General features: G+C 40.9%; 1 protein-coding gene across 1 annotated transcript; it reads left to right on the top strand.

The window, feature by feature from the left end:
- The first annotated feature begins 3,521 nt into the window (after positions 1-3,521).
- On the top strand, positions 3,522-18,580 carry uspl1 (ubiquitin specific peptidase like 1). Its single transcript, XM_069675909.1, has 7 exons — positions 3,522-4,128; positions 4,222-5,131; positions 7,717-7,827; positions 9,240-9,369; positions 11,015-11,140; positions 14,280-14,440; positions 16,248-18,580. The coding sequence occupies exons 1-7, from the start codon at positions 3,991-3,993 to the stop codon at positions 18,068-18,070; spliced, it is 3,399 nt and encodes a 1,132-aa protein (XP_069532010.1). The 5' UTR covers positions 3,522-3,990; the 3' UTR covers positions 18,071-18,580.
- The last annotated feature ends 356 nt before the right edge of the window (positions 18,581-18,936 follow it).

The raw sequence follows: 18,936 nt of genomic DNA, 5'->3' as shown, positions 1-18,936 counted from the left end.
ATTCTCTTAATGTTATAGCAAGTTGTGTTGATCCAGATCACTCACAAATATTTTGTACACCTAACATTGATAACTTCATACTGATTACCATATAGAATTTAGAATACATAGTTGTGTCATAAAGTTTTCTCTCATACGTTTCTGCTCCAAATTAAATAACACTACAGATTTTATTGTAGCTGCTGTCATACAGCTGAAAATGTCGGCTCATCTGCTCTGTCAAGTGATGATGAGGTCATGCGTATGTGTTTGTTTGTCTGATTAGCGCCCAATCTTAAAAAGTATAGTAACAAAGGCATGATATTTCCTGTGCACATTAATTCTATTCAAACAAACCCACGGCAACATCAGAGCTTGATTACCCTTAATAATCATTTAATGTGTGTATCACCCATAAACAGTGTCTTTATCTCTTGACCTGTAACATAGTGGTAACAGGTACAGGTGAACTGTGTAGTATAATTTAACATAGCTTGGTTTTGCACCTTACATATTATAGATGTGATAACATGCACATTATGAGTAGAACACTGATTTTTGTGGCCTACTGACCTGAGCTCTAGCGCCACCTTTGGTCAAATTTGATGATCTAAACAGAAGAGAAATAGGCATATATTGCATGGCCTGACTGTTTTTGTCCAATTTAGAGCTAATACAATCTGACTTTAAAGCCTAGTCTGTGTGTTTAAATATGGATGTGGGGGGTAGGGTGCTAAAATCAAGAATTATGGCCATGTTCATTATGATTTTCAAAATTTAGTCAAGTCAGCCCAGCCAGACATCATCTTCCCATTAAGGATAATCTTATCATACATGCTAAAGTAATGATTAATTATTTCAATATGCAGTTAATGATGAAATAGGTGTCTAATAACTATGCCTCTGCTTAGCAGCTAATATAGAAACAAAGAAAAATGGCTGACACAGAGTTTATTCATATCCTTGAATTAAGAAAGGGAAGGGTGAACTGATTCCAAATGCCAATCACAACCCAGACTCAGGCCACATGTCTGCCTGTGATGCTGCCTGTCTGTGTCTCATTTTGCATCAGGAGATGCCACGGCAAAAAGCTATAGCCTGCTCATGAGGCTGGGAGGCGGCCGGTTTATGCATTCTAATGAGCGCTCCCTGGGAAAAATATGCAAATTCATTTTGTCATCAAGAGGAAAATAGAGGACAGGAGAGCAGCAGATACAGGAGGGGCTTAATGGAGGAGGGCACATGCAAGAGGCGGGATTGGGTGGATGGAGATCTGTATGTGCAAGTCTGTGTGTGTGTGTTAGTGTGTGTGTGTGTGTGTGTGTGTGTGTGTGTGTGTGTGTGTGTGTGTGTGTGTGTGTGTGTGTGTGTGTCTGTGTGTTAGATGGGGTGCGAAAAGAGCAGGAGGTGTAGTATGGAACCAGAGTGAGGGACATATGTAACCCCCCATCCCACCCCCATCCAGCCAAGTCCACCATTCTACCTCTCAAAATGCCAAATCCAGCTGGTATACAAAAACAAATAAAAATAAATAAATAAAAGTCAGCCTTATATATCGGTTTATCAGATAGATTGGATGATTAAATGATTCTCAGACTCAGACTAAACTGTAAATCTGCAGCCTATAAAATGGGTAGATGGGGGGTGATCATTTAATACAAGAATAACTAGTAATACCACTCTTAAAATAATAACATAATAATAGCCTAATAATAATGAAAATGTATGATGTATGCTGGAACTCATCATGTTATAATTTGGACTTCATTTTAGGCTGTTTATATATACTTCTCTTCTACAAAAAAAAACCATGGCAGCAAGATAATGTTTCTCTTCTGAAACGATGATCTTTGAATATATATAGGCCGAACAATATGATTCAATCGGCCTATTAAAATAAAGACGATACGGTTGATTATTATGAAGGTGATTGAATGAAACTTAACTTTTAACACGTTCATGTACTCAGGGTACTAAGCATTGGTACATGGTTTCATGGGCTGTGCCATACAAACCCACAGTAACGTAGCAAAATGAACAATGACCTGAGCACAAGCTGCTGCAGTTCACTTGAGCCACCAAGTGGGGGCCAGCGGAACGATTGTCCGTTAGAAGAGGGAAGACAAAGGCTGCTGCACAACCGCCGGCGAGCGGAAAACGAACGTTTCTCACACGAACTGTTGAAAGGATGCACATGGACTGAACTCGCAGACATTAATTGATAAATACAACTCTGCGTTTATGGGTTTAACCGGCAAACAACGTCATAGCGGATATAATTCATATTTGGTGTCGGTACGTATAATTTTCTTTATCTGAAAACCGAAAATGGGATTCGGTAGCAACTGAAACGAATGCCCGGCTTTAGGCTACTATGTTAGCATGCTAGCTGCCAGGTGCATGGGCAGATATTTAAGTTGGTGAATGTAGGCTTGTGAATGGAGCTTATCCCAACTGTAAGTTTGTTTTAGTTTTAAAAGAAATCAATGTAACCCTAATATATTGTCTAGCCAATGGAAAATAGGCGTTTTTCATTAGTCGTATTGCACGATTTTGGAGTTAAAGTGTAGCTATCTGATATAGTGTCCATTGAAGATCTCTTGACACTGTTTAACAACTTTATATGTTGTCCTAATGTGGCAGTTTTCTCAAAATTAATTTTTTCACACTAATACTAAGTGTTTTTATTCATTACGATTTTTTAGTGGTTTTTAATTAAGCTAAATACATACACCTGTGCGTAAGCATAGATGGCAATGTAACCTGGTCAAAAAGGATAGTGGTGAATATAATGATGTGACAGTGTTCTATTGTAGAATAATTTTATTTTCATTTTTTATTTAAAATCTTTTATCTCTATTTTATCTGACACAAGCTTACCAAACTAGCCAGTAACTACTTTTATACTGTTGTTATCCCGGTCCCACGTGTGTGCCTGTAAACATGCGTCTTGGTCTTGAGGCTAATGGTGTGTTGAAGGACAGGAACAAACGTAAGCCTTGTAAGCTTGAAAATTAAATATTATATATGCTCTATTATGAATAAACTATATTTTCCATGCTAAGGAATGCTGTTTAAATTGGTATTCTCTCCCAGTGTCTTATTTTTATACATCATGATAGGTTCTAATTCTACAGTGGAGCTCACTTCCTATCTCCTTCATATCTTCAGAACGCACTTGGTAACATACCCTATGCTGTGCTGTATTTTTCTCCTCAGCTTCTTCGGAGGTGATCCAGGTTTCAGTGACATGGTAATATTTTTTGAATGGCACCGGACAGCAATGGACCCGAAGAGCAGCGGTGGTTTGCCAATGACTGGTGAAGACACTGGTTTGAGGGCTTTGGCCTCACCACTGGCGGGGTATTTGGGAAAAGTCAGTAGAGCTCTTGTTTTCCTCTCGCAGTGTCACTTGCGCAAAGCTGAATTGAATTTGAAAAATACTGTGACTGGGCAGTACCAATCCAAATTCAAACAAAAAAAATCTGAACTGAAACGGAAATCTTTGGTAGTAAAAGGCGAAAGTTTTGGGTACACTTGATGCTGATAATGATGTGTGGAGTCAACCATTCTTTTTCTTGTATATTGTCAAAAGAGAAACTGTGTACTATATCTATATACAATTTGTTTTTCTGCTTTAAAGAATGTGTCACTTACTGCTTACTTTTATTTTTTTATGTGCTTGACACCTACTGATTCCTTTTAACATTATACTATACTTGCAATGATATAAATGAGATATCTGTAACATAAAGCAAGCTTAATACCTGACAACTACTTCCTTCAGTACTTGCTCTGACTTATAGGCTTCACTTCTGAAAGGTAAATTAAGTAATGCATTCCTAATTTTTTTATTTTTTACTTGCAAATTTGATCTGATGAGAAAATAAACAGGCTAAAAATGTATGTCAATAGTTTGTAAGTTTTGACCAGTTTGCCATGGTTTATAAAATTGATATGTTCTTTGTCAAGGTCTATGCTCTTTATTAATACCAGGTTTGTTTAATCTCAATGTTTTTTCGAAAGGTTCAGGAAAGAGCCGCCTCACTGGAGTATTGTCCCTGGTGTACTTCAAAGGGCTTGACCTATGCTCTGCATTCCTATCGCATCAACCTCCAGGAGTCTATTACCCTCTGCACAAATCCACAGGTAAGTCCCATGACTGTTGTCACACACACACCAAAAAGAACTGCCTTTTTTGCAAGCTGCCATGCTCACCTCTCAGTATCCTTTCCCACATAGTGCCTTTTCCCTCTGGTCAGCCGGCCCTTGGAGGATGTTTTGGCTAGCTTGGTTCCCGTGGAGCCCTCTGTTGGGTGCAAAAGAAAAACTGCCTTGGCGCTGGAAAAAGAAGAGTTGATTCAACCCATACAAAAACGTCTGCGATCAAGTCAACATGAGAGTTTTCAACAACAAAGTATAACTGACAGCAATGCAGAGCATGGTGCTGTAAACACTGTCAGAAATGGCCAACATGCAGCACCAAAGACTGACAGTGGAAAGATAAATGGATACCACAAGGACTCTCCAGTTGCAGAGACGGGATGGGAATCCCTGCAAGATGACGATCTGGATGAGGAAGCAGAGAATGCTACTCGTACAGATGGTTTTGTTTCTACATGCTTCACCTCAGCTGGACACCTGCAGAGCTCATCAGACGCCTTGTTGACTGCAGAAGGGCATGCGCGTGAAGAAGAGGAGAAAGATGACTTAAGGCATTTGAAGAATCCTCCTGAGATGCTGAACGGACGCTGCAGTCTGGACTCCAATCAGTCCCTTTTCACAGATGAGGACATTCATTCAACTAAAATCAATACTCCATCGCCTCAGCACAATGAGGAGACAGCAAGGACGGGGCAGAAATCACAGACTGCAGACGACACCTTTTGTAATGACAGAGGAGGCGTCAAGTCAAAAACGGATACAACAAAAACCGAGTCAGATGAGCTTGTAGCTGCTCCCGATCAGCTTTTCTGGAAGAACAGCAACAACCTGTGCTGGCTGGACTCGCTGCTCGTTGCTTTGGTGAAGTGCAAGACTCTGAGAAAGTGTAAACCCAATGACGAGCCTCAGCGGTCGTCCGTCTTGCAGCTGCTGAGAAGATATGAAGACATTTGTGTGGCTGTCCAAGACCATCAACAGACTGGAAGAGGTGAGTAACACAGATAATTGGCACATTTTCCCAAGTCATGTCTGATCTGTTTATTTTTGTAGTATTGCATTTACAAGCCAGAGAAAGTTAAAACTTCTTTGCTTCTAATGTGTTTGTAAACATTCTAATGTTTCGGTATTATTATTTTTTATTACTATTACTAACAATTAAAGAGTCACCTGTTGTGGTGAGTAACCATGCAGATTGTTGATTTTGGTTAGAAAAGGCCAAGTTTTTTGTAAACTGATAACTGGGTGAGCTTAATTTGAAGTGTCGATTTTTGAGTCAAGCTGTTATGCTGAGTAGCAAGTCCTCACACCTTAACCTGCAAGGCAAGGTTGCCTTACCGGTATTTGTGTAACACGTTTCAAACACGGAGGCATAAAACCTGTTTCTCATAGGCAAAGAACAATAAGCAATTCATGACTCAAATGAATGAGAAGGAACAGAATGAAATGTTAAAAATGAGATGCATTAATTCAAGTTAAAATGCAGATTGCAGTGCTGTAACAAGTTGCAGATGTATAAGTGGCCAAATGATGAAACATTACATTCACTTTCACATAGAAATGACTGCAGGGATAATGGTTTTATATGAGAAGGTGTTGATTTTAGAGTTAATATATTTTAACATTATTAATGTCATTTTGACACAAAAGTTAAAGAGCTATATATTATAAAATACACATCAACATAAATTAGTGCCTTTTATAAAGACATCAACTTAATTAAAACTATTAAAAATATGAGGAGCTACTGGCAGTTGAACAGTTAAATATTCAGAGTTGAAGATTCAGTTTCGTTCTCTTTGGCGCCTCTAATGGCAATAAACGGTAATTACGGGAGTACACTTCCCAATTTAACCAGACGTCCAACGGTAACTCTTGATTTTCCTCGCTGACAGTCGCGTTCCGACTGTTTGCCTTCATCTGAGCATCAAATTTTGTTCTTTTTCTTTGGATTTTCACTTACGTTTGAAGTTGTATCTGTAGTCATCGATCTTTGTTTGTTTGTTCAGCCATAGTAGATTACTGTTTACTCGCAACACTTGCAGAGACCAGAAAAGCAGCCGCTTAGCTCCGCCTACCCTCTCTGGCAGACCAACCACTGCTGGGTGATGGAAAATGCGTCACTTGTGATTTTTTTCCATGAATGTCATCACAGACACCCAGTCCATAATAATACTATATACCCCTCTCTCTCTTCGCAGCACTCAGTCCTGCCTCGTAAGCCCTCTCCGCAGAGAAGGCTGTCATGCGCGCGCAGGCTAGTAACCACAGCAACTGAAGAAACTAGATATACAGTATGTAAAAACGTGAAATGACAACAACCGCAGCCGTTGTATTACACCACCAACACTATCGAAGCAGATACACATCAAACCAGCGGTGTTTTTGCTGTGATTGGTAATCTACAGCTAATTCTATTTAGCAAAACCACCAGCATTTAGTTTGCTAACAGAGACTGTGGGAAAAACGGTAACACTGCCTGGGCACTTCACGAAGATATTTTCAGCCACACCGCCATGAAACAATGAACAGCAGCCATTGAGAACAAGCTACATTAGCCCGACTGCAACACCAACGAAACACAGCGTCACAGTAACCGCAGACATCTTAGCAATGTGAAACAAATACAGCAGAAATGAAGCTGGGGTAATTACCTGTCGAGCAGAACTGTCTAACTCAGCATCGCTTTTTAATCCTTTCAGGTCCCGTAGCTCTCTCCGCCTCGGAAATGCCGCTCCGATGTTTACTCTCGTTTCATTTCTGTCTCGGTCCAACTCTTTCTTTTTAGCTCGTCTTTTCCTTCTTCGGTTTAACAGTCTTTGTAGTGTAAGCCGAGTTGCCAATAGAGGGATGGGCAGTTTTTTCATTCCTGGTGGTTGTTTTTCAGCCCTTGTGGACACAAACCGGCTGACGCTGCGCACACTGAAGAAATTGAGCTTAATCGTGTGAGCATGCGCGGAGTAGTGGTGCTGCGCAGCGTGTGATTGACGGCAGCCTGAGAGACTGCTCGGGCTCTGATTGGTTGTGTGTTTCGAGAGCGTTGGATTCTTACAAATGTTATTAGGAGCAGTAGGAGGAGCCAGAGGAACATGATTTTTATTACAGATTATCTCTCTCATGTACTACAGCATGTTTGAAGTGACAGTTTGAGCAAATATGACAAAAAGTTACTTTTAATAATGTTACCTACTACAGCTTTAACTCATTGGGCGATAGTGACTTAACAGACATTTAATGTATCTTTTAATGTATAGTTTGTTTTATTCATGCAGCCTATAGTTGTGATTCAAGTACAAACATTTTAAACTGCTTTGGATACATCCTAAGCCATTTGGAAATTAGAGAAAACATTGAGTGTTTTGTTTTTCTTTTATGATTTGGGTGCTTTGATCCTTTAAGTGTTACCTGTTTGCATGACATAAAAATATCTCAGTGCTACCTGACAGTGAATATTGTTCTGACATCAACGAAAATGTACAGATTCCTTTGTCTAAAAAGTGTTTTACGTTTATTTACCAGTAAATATAATGCAGTGCTGTTGTGTGCAGTTCACTAATCTTCATTGTTTCTGTGTAGATGGCGTCGTCAGGGTGCCAAAGCATGTGCTGCAAAAGGCCTCTAAGGACCTTCAGAGTCTCAGGATGTCAATCTTCAAACTTCTTCAGCCAAAGCTGCAATGCAAACTGGGTAAGCTCAGTCACAGAAGACATACCAAGCACTTGATGACTAAAATGTATTTAGTGTAGTAACAGTATGTACAAACACCTTAACCCTTTTAGACTGTACTCACAGGCTCCCACAAGAAGCAATGACGGTTTCAGAATAAAACTACTAATTGTCCTATTTAAAATATGTTTAATATACCGTATGTGAAGAGTAAGGCTAGAGAGGAAACGCATTGTTCCGTTCTTGCCCTCTTTCTCTTAACTTGATATGGAAAGTGTGCAAAGAGGCAGCTTCATAAAGCCACTGTTTCCACGGCTACTCAGATTGCAATATTATAATTAAACAAAAAAAAAGGTTAACTTTAAAGTTAGACGTTGGACCGCTCAGGATCATGCGAGTCAGTTTCATGAATAAATCAACACAATTAACAAGACAAATTTACAGTGTTTATAAGTCATTATGTACGGAGGGTTAGTGTGAGGGATCAAACTGAATATGCAAGTTTAAAAAGATGCGGTTTGAGATGGGATTTAAAAACGGCGAGAGTCAATGTTACGGATGTCTGGTGGGAGGGAGTTCCAGAGGTGGGGGGCAGAGCAGCTGAAGGCTCTAGACCCCATGGTGGTCAGGCGGGCGAGTGGTGCAGTGAGGTGAAAGGAAGAAGAAGAGTGCGGGTGGGTGTGTTAATGTGCACGAGTTCAGAGAGATACCGAGGACGGGGTTATGGATGGACCTAAAAGTGAGGAGAAGTAAGAACCGACTGTCCTAAACAGCTGCAGAGACGGATACAAAATGTTTCTATAAATTGTATTTTGAAGCCACCAGCACTGTGATCGCAAAACAGCCTTAAATCAGAAACAATTTGCAAATTGTGCCAAAACACTGTGTGCAAGCGAGAGTTGTCTGCGCGAATGCTTTTCAAACTCCACAGCTCAACGCTCACAGGGCCCCTCAAGCCTTCTGTTCATGAATATTAGATTTCATATAGACCTAATGCCACTTTTTTACCCAACAGAATACGGCGACAACAAAGCATGTAAAGGAGGAGTCTTGTTTTTCGTTTGCGTCTCTAAAATATAAACACATCGATTTACAGTCAACGTGAAATGCTCCATGGACAACAGCTGATGTTGCCTTACATGGTTAGATATTTGGCATCTCACTGTTTGCCTGTTTAGTATCCAAAGATGAGGTTAATCTTGATATCCAAACAAGCATTATCATCTGTTAAAAACACAATGTGACGGTTCGGATGCACACAACTTGGATAATCTTTACATTTTAATAAAGTGGGAAAACTGGCTTAGTGGTTGTCACTCTTGGCATACTATAAATAGAGAATCCACAGATTACAGTGTTCAAAATAACCTGGAAATAGAAACTGCAGTGAACCTGTGACAATCCTCTAACTGCTGCGTCTTTGCCGTCTTCAGGTCGCCAGGAAACGCCGGTATTTGCCATGCCACTCCTGTTTACCATGGACTCGTGGGCGGAGTCTCTCTTCCAGTCCAGCTTTCACTGGGAGTTCAAATGCAGTGAGTGCAAAGCTGCCTCGACCGAAAGGTAGGTGATGATTAACGCATGAAAAAATAAGACTCACTTAAGCTTTTGTTTTTTTTAGAACTAGCTTTAGAGATTAAAGGCAAAGAGAAAGTAATTGTTCTGAAAGTTATCATTCGTTTTGATAATTAGGGGCATGTTTAATGTAAGAAAGTCCAGTAAAGCCATGTGGAACCTGCACAGAGCTGTGGGAGGAGGTGTTGTCTCTCATGTATTGCTAGTAGCAGACCTGTTCTCTTAGGGTTACAGTTTGTGATCTTTTAATCATAGAAAATTGTGCAAGGACACGCCAATTCTAATTTCAAAATTGCTACACAACCTTATGTTTTGGTTGCTATGGCGTTGAACTAGCTGTTGTATAATAACCATTATGATAGTGCTGTGCTTTTTAAAACTGAAATCTGATGTAGCACGTCTGTTAATAAGTGTTTTTGTGTGTATGGAAGAGAAGAGTGAAAAAGATAAATAGGTAATGATAAAGGAAAAATGTATATAAATAAATGAGTTGTAATGGGGGTGGGCGTTTTGCCGGTTTCACACAGTCACCAGTGTCGCATTCTGCCCGTCAATACCGGGATAAACACAAAATACACGTTTTCCATAACTATTTTTTTCTTACGGGCTTAAGGGTTGGGTCTTGTAAGCTACTGGATGCCTAAATTTCCGTCTGGATCAATAAAGCAAGCATCCATCCATCTAACCAATTAACCAATTAACCAATCTACAGGAGAAGTCTGTTTGATATCACATAGTGCATCTCTTCCGCAGAGCACACAGAGTCCTGACGCTGTGTGTGCGTGTGCGTGTGTGTGTGTGTGTGTGTGTGTGTGTGTGTGTGTGTGTGTGTGTGTGTGTGTGTGTGTGTCACCTGCCTGTAAATGCCACATATAATGTCGGCTGGATGGTCGAGTCAGATGCACAGTTACGCCAGCCGGCTTTTCAGTGAATGTGTCCCCGTTATTAGTGGAACCTCATCCCGGTGCTGTGGCCGCAGAGGAGTGTTTACTTTTAGCTTTTAGTTAGAAACGGTAGATGACAAGTAACCCAGGTGCAGCCCACAAGTCTATTTGTAGTCGCTGAACCAAGTGTGGTAAAAGTAGGAGGGATTTTTGTTTTGTAAAATTAAAAAATATGTAGATATAAATTTTAGGTCACATCGGCCTCCCCTACTATTAACCTATATAAAAGACCAAGACATGAAAACTGTGAAACCTCCACAATATTAAAAAATACAGTGATACAGATTTCCAGTCATACCGCGCAGCACTAAGTTGTAATTATTATTTAATTACTTAAACTATTGTAGAGCGTCCTGGCAGGGCCTGAGAGCCGCCTATCTCTATAACTGTTACAGTTGTCTGTGGAGGTAGGAGCTCAAATGTTAACGGCAGTAGGAGGTGGTTGTTGCACAGTTGAGGGTACAAGCGCGTCTGTATGTTTATTGGTTCGTGTTACACGGCTGGGTGTGTGATATTGATAAATAATGTCCAGCGTGTTTGTGAAATGAATCTATTTGGTTGTTATTTAAGGCTTTTTGTCTCTCTGTTCAGTTGAACTCGGGTTGAAGAAGATTCCACCTCTGTTAAAAATGCTCATCTCTTTGTGAAGCGGTTTAAATCCTAAATGTCTGTCATGCTGTGTTTTTCAGGTTTATAAAAACTCTTCCCACCCTCACTAATATTGTTCCTGACTGGCGCCCTCTTCATGCAGTCCACTCGGCCCCGTGTAACGTGTGCTGCAAGAAGAACCAGAGGAGGACGATGATGCTGGAGAGGTGGGTGAATACTGTCGATGTGTCATTCATTGATAAAAATATGTCAACAGAGGTTTTAAGATGTTCACAATATGTTCATGAATAGAGATACATTTACTTTTCTGTAGATATACTATGTTGCCCTCTCTAAACCGTACTAGGGAAATAAAGTTTGCTGTATTATGGTCAGTATTTGCTTCTGATCAGACCAACGTTTGCAAAGTAATTACACCTCCGCTTCGGGCTGATTACAAGTACGAAGGCTAAATTAATTACTGTGTCAACATAGGATGTCCCGTAAACACACAATATAAGCTGTTGAATAATAAATGATTACATAAGAGCATAGCGGCTGCCTCACAGTGTGTTGATCATCCATGACAAACAGTTGGTATAAAAATTCAATCATTAATTGGCAGAAGAAATCGACTCTGAATAAACGAAACAGGGTGACGTACAGAGCTTCCCTAAAGGACACCGTTAGAAACTCTGTGCCTCCACAGCTACGTCACACATTAACTCATTCACTTTAATTGTCTGCCTACAGATGAGACAAAGCACTCTGTCTCAAAGTGGCTGTAACTAAAAGCGAATTAAATTACCAATTCATTATTGCTCAACACTCAGAAAAATGTGCAATTCTAAGACGAACTATTAGTTTTAAAACAAAACTATCTTATCATAGAACACACATTTTAATAATTATATTTGCATTCAGCACATTTGTACAGTACAAAGATTAGCTCCTACACAGTTATAGAAACCTTTTTTTTTTTAATGAAAGCAAAAACAATTAATCGTTTTAGTGAGTTGATCATCAGAAACTTAATCAGAATCTATATTGATAACAATAGATGTCAATTTCTTTGAAGAACATTTGGTGTTCAAGTTTCTTCAGTGTGAGGGTAACACTTCTCTCAGCCTCGTCAGGTCTCCTGCACCAAAAGCGGTTTGAAGATGTCACCTTTGACCTTTTGGAAATGATCGTTACTTTTCCATTGTTTTATAATGTTTTAAAGACCAAACAATTAATCAATTGATCAAATAATAATTGGCAGATGGGAAAAGGTCAAAAGTTAAGAACAAAATAAAACCTTCACCATCTAATCTCTATTTACATCTGATCTGTAGGCATGCGACCAGATTTTAGTACGGGAGGTATGCAGGTGTGTTTGTGGTACACTTGTAATCCGAGTAATGTTGACCAATCACATACCAACAGCCTTCGCCGTATGAAGGAAAAACAGTCTGTGTGGAGAGAAAAAGCAGGGGGAACGCAATCTGCCATAAGGCCACCACATCTTGCGGGCATCTGACAACGATTTAGCTTGTTATTTATCGCTATATACAGACATCTCTGTGCAAGTTCGGCTAACAATCCGTTCTAGATCAAAGAATTCTTCCCATGACGCTTTGTTGTGAAAGCCATTCAGCGTTTTGATTTCCCTGAGGGTCCGTTTCAGAAAGCAGGGTTTGGTGAAAACCCCGGGTTTGTTAACCCTGAAATGAGGGAAACCTCGGGTTTGCTGTTTCAGAAAGAGAGGTAACTTTATCTCTGAGTTGGTTACTATGGTAACTGTGTCTGTGAACCTAACCTGGTCGGGAGCAGGTTTTCTTCAGGAAACTCAGAGTTTCGCTCTGTCTCCGCCCTCTGGAATATAAAACCCTCATTCGACTTCCTCATTCATTCAGCCCGTCTCACGCGCGTGTTTGAGCGGTTACTGAATAAAAAGAAGAAACGTTGCGTCTCTGTGCTGCTCTGACCACTTTGCAAAAGTCTTTTATAATTATAATAAAATAATCAAAAGACAAGCACTCAAATAAGACAAATTAGTCATTCATTAGTCATTCTTCATTTCCTACGAATAATAAAGCAGTCCTTAATTATTGGAAATATTTTTTTTTTTTAAACTATCACAACTAAGTTTAATCAACTAAACAGGATTTAGGTGAGAGGACATACTGTATGTGAAATCAGCATTATGTTAGGGATAAAGCTAATGCACATTAAAACAGCCACTGAATGATATTTAATTTGTTCAATATTTAAAATCTGACTGGAGTGAGGTTCAGCCATGAGCCTGTTCTGCCTGAGCCTTACCTTTGAGTGATGTTCTGGTATTTTGTTTTTAACTGCTTCCATGTACGTTTTTCTCTCGCTGGATTGCTCCTAAATTAATATAAATTTTAGCTTCCGGTTGTGATGAAATATTAAATAAATAGTTCAAACTTGCGCATTTACTCGAGCAGCAGTTTCTTCCCACGCCGCTTCTCTCTCTTTTGCAGCTGCAGCCGTGTTACTTTATTTTTCTAAAAACATGCTCGTATTCGCTGAACGTCTGCGTGAGGATTTCCAGCTCCACTGGTGTGACGTAGGAGGACCTCTTTTTGTGTACCGTTGCCATGGTGAATCATGGTATCGGGGCTCGATTAATGCTGGCTTTTTTTAGTCAGCATGCAGGCACTTAACTCTGGCTGAACCTACTCAGAGTTGATTGAACTAACTCTGATCAGCTGTTCTGAAACCAAAAAGCCAGTGACTTTCAGCTCAGGGTAAATCAAACCACTGTCTGAGGTTAGACTGAGGGTTTGTTGAACCTCCTTTCTGAAATGGACCCCGGGAATGATCGATCCGACCTCAACAAGTGAACATTTTAAGTAGTCCCCTCTTGAGGACAGACCTGACAAAGCTTGCATTTTTAGCTTTTACTAATATGCATCATGAAGTAATTTCAGCAAACTTAAGACCCGTTAATTAAAGTAAATCAAAAGAAACATGGTTTCTTTTTCGGGTTCATATTACAGTAGTTGGCGAGTGAAGCCTCTGTGTAACTTACTATTTACATTGACGGGCGCTTCTATGGGGGTAACTTTTAGTGAACCAAGAAATGACGGCGTTTATTTTGCTGATTTATCTTGAGGGGCCCATTTCACTTCACTTTTGATCTGAACACGGCCGCTTCTCAAGTTGCTAATTAGACTGTAAACACTGCGGCACACGGAAAAGGAAGTCTTGGCTGGAAGTCGTTATTGCTAAACGCTGGCTACACCGGGATGCCCGATATGTTCATTCCCAGAGGCCATATCGTCATCAGATGACAGCCGATGGGTTCCCAGATTGGCTTCCATCTAACCAGACTTTGCTTTGTGTTCTGTTTAGTTTGTCTCCAGTGTTTGCGCTGCACTTTGTGGAGGGGCTTCCTGACAATGACATCAGAATCTACACCTTCACCTTCAAGGGGAAACGCTACTCAATCACCACTGTCATACAGTACAAGCAGCAACTGAAGCACTTTGTCACCTGGATTCATAACTCTGATGGTAGGTGTTATAAGAGTATTATCTTTTTGTTCTGATATGACATGTAAACAATTGCTTACATTATTTTTCATTTTATGAAACAAAACAATGAAGTTGAATGAATGACGCAGCCATGTTCGGTCTCATCGTCTGTTTTTAGTATTGAAACATGGAAAACTGAAGTCAAGTGCTGGAAACAGTTTTTGTTTCTTTTCTCTAATCTGAGCTGCTTTTGTGCTCGGTGTGAAAACACAAACACTGTCGCTCTTAGCTGAGTCACATGAAGAGTGATATTTTTATTGCTCTAAATTGTAGTTTGCCAACAGCACATTCTGCTGGACAACTCATGCAGTGTTAAAGTGGGGAAGACTCCAGCCATGTAGGGATTATTTTATTTCCATTTATAGAAACTGATGTGGCTCGTCAGCTTTTAGGTATAATAATCTAACTAACATGTAACTGCTCTCTCCTATTTCCTCTCATTTTTATGCTTGTTAAAGGTTCTGCTCTTTTTATCTGCAGTCTGTCTTAGTGAGCCGCTTTGATCAAATCAGATGTTTCTTTATGCATTTAAGTGAAATCATGATTAGATTCAGTTCACTGGCCAAGTATACGTACACATACAGGGAAATAGATACTTTTTTCTGTATATTCCTATCTATACCAATGCCCAAACCTGTACTTTCTCTATGAAAGTCCAGTTTTAAGCTGTTTATATATATTATTAATAGGTTTAGGCATTACAATGTTACAATTTAATTTAGCAGACGCTTTTGTCCAAAGCGACGTACATCTCAGAGTTGATGCAACGATCCGGACAGGGGGGAACAAATTCAGTAAGTGCCAACAATCGGACAGGCAGTGAATAGGGCAGGGTTCTCCAACAGGTAGCTTGCAAGCTACCGGTAGCTCGCGGCCTGGCTCACAGACTCCGGAATAATCTGACAAGAAATGCACCTTGAAAGCCTTTTCCCACTTCAATTCAATCAAATACACAGATGGCCCACCCCCTCCAATACAAAATAATATGATAGGCCAATCAGCTGTCAAAAAGAAACGTTGATGCTCCTGGCAAGTTTGTCAACGCCTGAACCTAACCAATCACAGCAATGTTGCAGCAACCTCCATCGACAGGTCGGGTCAGTTATGCTGCTCGCTACTTGAGCTAAAGTGAGGAGTTCGGTGCTATTAGCCTGTTTAGCCAGATTTATGATGGACAATGAAGGTGGCAACGCCAAGAAAAAGCAGAGAACATTATTTCCACTGGGAGTGGGAAAGTTTTGTGTGCCTCATCTGTGGTACCGACGTTTCAGTCGACAAAAAAATCAACATGGGGCGCCACCAGCAATTAGAGATGTAATGCAAGTAGCTGTTGGCCACTTCCATTTTTTTCAAAGTAGCTCTCAGATGAAAAAGGTTGGAGACCCCTGGCATAGGGTGTTTTTAAAAAAAAAAATTTAATAATCATTAGCATCAATAGCATCAATATCAGAGTGCAGAGGTGTTCATCACAGAGCTGGGTCTTTAGCTTTTTCTTAAAGATGAAACTGACTGTGCGGACCGAATGGAGTTTGGTAACTCAATACCACCGTGGCACTACTGAGGAGGAGAGTCTATTTTTAAGAGCCATTTTTGTTGCTGTTTTGTAAGCGAGCAACAGGGTTTTGAATTTGATGTGAGACGCAACTGGTAGCCAGTAGGATCAGTTGATAAGTGTGTAAAAAAGACGGTGGCTTCGTAGCTGGTCATCACAGTCTAATTACAACACCTAAAGAAAAACATTCAAGCCCTTTACGTGTTGTAACTGTAGATTGTTTGCTTCTTGCAGGATCCTGGGTGGAGTTTGACGACCTGAGCCATCCAGACGTTAAGCCTCATCAGAAGCTCTTGGTCCCTGCTCAGGAGATGCACGTTGTCCTCTGGGAGGCTGAGGAGGATAACGAGCCTCGAGCATGCTCTCCTTCCAGCACGTTCACTGAATCTCCTCCATCTAAAAACGAGATGAACTCCAGTCTGTGTGACAAAGACTTAAAAGCAGATAAACTGTTGGCTTGCACTACAGATCAGTCAATGATTGTGTCTCACAATGACACGGACATTGTGTGCGCGCTTTCGGCGTCTGAAGACAGCAGCAGCAGCATTGTGGACACAACAATCACAGCCGGTCATGATACATCGATAGGTTCGACGACGCTGCTCGACACCTTCGAGGGCCTCAGCCATAATGACATCATAACGCTCACGCTTGTGGAATTAAACGCCGGTTCAGAAATGCAGCCTTTAAATGACAACCAACAACATCAGGATTTGGGTGTTCCCTTCAGAAATATAATAAATGACTCGACACCAGATAGCTCCTCCACTGTGATAGGAAACGAAACGTCTCAAGCCCCCGATACCGAGCCTCCCACCACCTCTTCTGAATCTGAGAATGGCTCGTCTAGTGATCCTACGTTTGTGCCAGGTGGCAGGGGAGGACACAGGAGAGCAAGAGGGGTTGGCAGAGGCAAACCCGTTAGCAAGCAAAACGCTAAAAAGGCAGCCTTGTCCAATAAAGCTCCGCCTATTCCTGCATCTTCAGAGCCACCTAAAATGACCGGTATAAAACCTGCCGGTGTTCAAGCTAAGGTTAACCCCCCACCTGTGGAAGCTACACAGCAGACTTCCCCAGTGTCTTCTACGGACGCCTCACCCCAGTGCACAATTCAGGACAATCCCACAGTGCCATCGACGCTAGATCAGAACGCCCGCTGGTCCTTCCTCCTCAGCAAGCACCCACTGCACCAAGTTTCAAAGTCGACAGTTGAACTTGCCCCAGTCCCGGTCGCTCCCGTAAAAAAACCCACTCCTCCAACTCACTCTACACCAAACCCTGTGAGAAAACAGACGGTTTCAGGAGGAGTCTTCACCAAACCACAGCTCAAGACAGAGAAGAATGAGGGTCTCCCACTGAAAGCTGCAGAAATGTACGGAGCGTTCGGTGCTAAATGGTCAAACACGCAGAGCTCGCTCCCTTCCCCTGCGCTTCTCAGTGACAAATCAAAGCCTTTTAGTCCCATACTTACGGACCAGAAATTATCAATGAACACTACAGTGGTGTGTGGTACATCACTTCCTATTTCTGGAGTGAAGGGTGTCCCTGAAATATCCTCCTTGAAGAAACACGGCAGCCAGTCCTCAATGGTTCCTCCTGGTCTCAATGCCACTGAAGCCCTCCGGTACAAGCTGATAAAGAAACTGAAAGCAAAGAAGAAGAAGCTCGCAAAGCTGAATGAAATGTTGGGTCGACAGGGCGGAGCTGGCCTCCGACCGGACAGCACCGACCTGGGCTCTCCCAACACGGTCTCCTCCAGCACCTACGACGGCTCCATCTGCGACGACTTCCTCTCGGACCTGCTCTCGCCGGCGACGACAGCCAGCAACCTTTCCCCGGACAGCACGGGCTTCCTGGAGATGCTCGCCAAGGGGCAAGATGGAGTGGACCAAATGGACTGTGTGGTCATTCCTGCCGGTGCAGCATCACAGATGAATACTTTTGCGAACGAGCCCAACAGGGAAAACTTCCTGGATGACTTCCTGTCGCAGACGGTGGCTCAGAGGCGGACTGACGAGGAGACGGAGGCACTCAGTGCACTTGAATATTTTATTTGAGCTGTCAGGGGCTGGATAATGTCTGCAAGCACAGTTAACTTTAAGTTTTACTTGGTTCCAAGAAAAAATTATGCAAAATTAACCCGTTTAACAATCTGTAGTTCTACAGTCCGGTGCTGCCTGGTCACATGAAGTTCAAAGTAGTGAAACATCTGGATACATTTAAGTTGTTTTAAATGTCACTGGATTAACTCATAAATTTGTTTGTATGTTTGTCTTGAATGTTCAACCATGGATGAAATTTGTAAAATTAATCTTGAACTTGTTTCCAAGTTTGGCACTTAGTAGTGTATATTTTGTATGTAAATGAGTTGTATGAAGTTATGTTTACATTTGAAGCTGTTTGTTGGCTCTGTTTTGTTTTTGACCAATTACTTGAATTTACATGATACATATATTTGTGTCATTTAATAAATACTCTGGATGACTCTAGAATTAACACGTGCTATTTTCACAAAATAATATTCACCTCAGCCGTCTTCCTTTTTAGATTAAAATTTTTTTCCAATAGTAAGTCACTGTAAATACTTCAGTCATTCAACTACCTAATATTTTGTTAGTCACAGTTCGGTATTTATTTATGCTTGAGTGCAAAAGCTAAACAGATTATGAAACGCGTATTGTAACTAATGCAATACGATAAAGGTAAAACAAGTTAATCCGTTTAAGAAGAAATATTGACTGCAATGTGCATGATTTAAGACGTCCATCAGTCCCTACCTCGTACTTAAGTTTATGTAATATTTACTAAATAATCAGTGATATTCTAACACATATTTCAAAATATAAAACATTTTCTTTTTTTATTAAATCAAGTACAGTTCTGTTTGGAAATTGAAACAGTCACAGGAAATACAATTTATTGC

Source organism: Semicossyphus pulcher, unplaced genomic scaffold (genome assembly GCF_022749685.1).
Source record: "Semicossyphus pulcher isolate SPU_LCO1_2020_fin unplaced genomic scaffold, fSemPul1.0.p SCAF_10, whole genome shotgun sequence".
Classification (NCBI taxonomy): domain Eukaryota; kingdom Metazoa; phylum Chordata; class Actinopteri; order Labriformes; family Labridae; genus Semicossyphus; species Semicossyphus pulcher.
The sequence above is the reverse complement of the archived record's forward strand: the minus strand, read 5'-3'. Positions and strand labels throughout refer to the sequence as shown.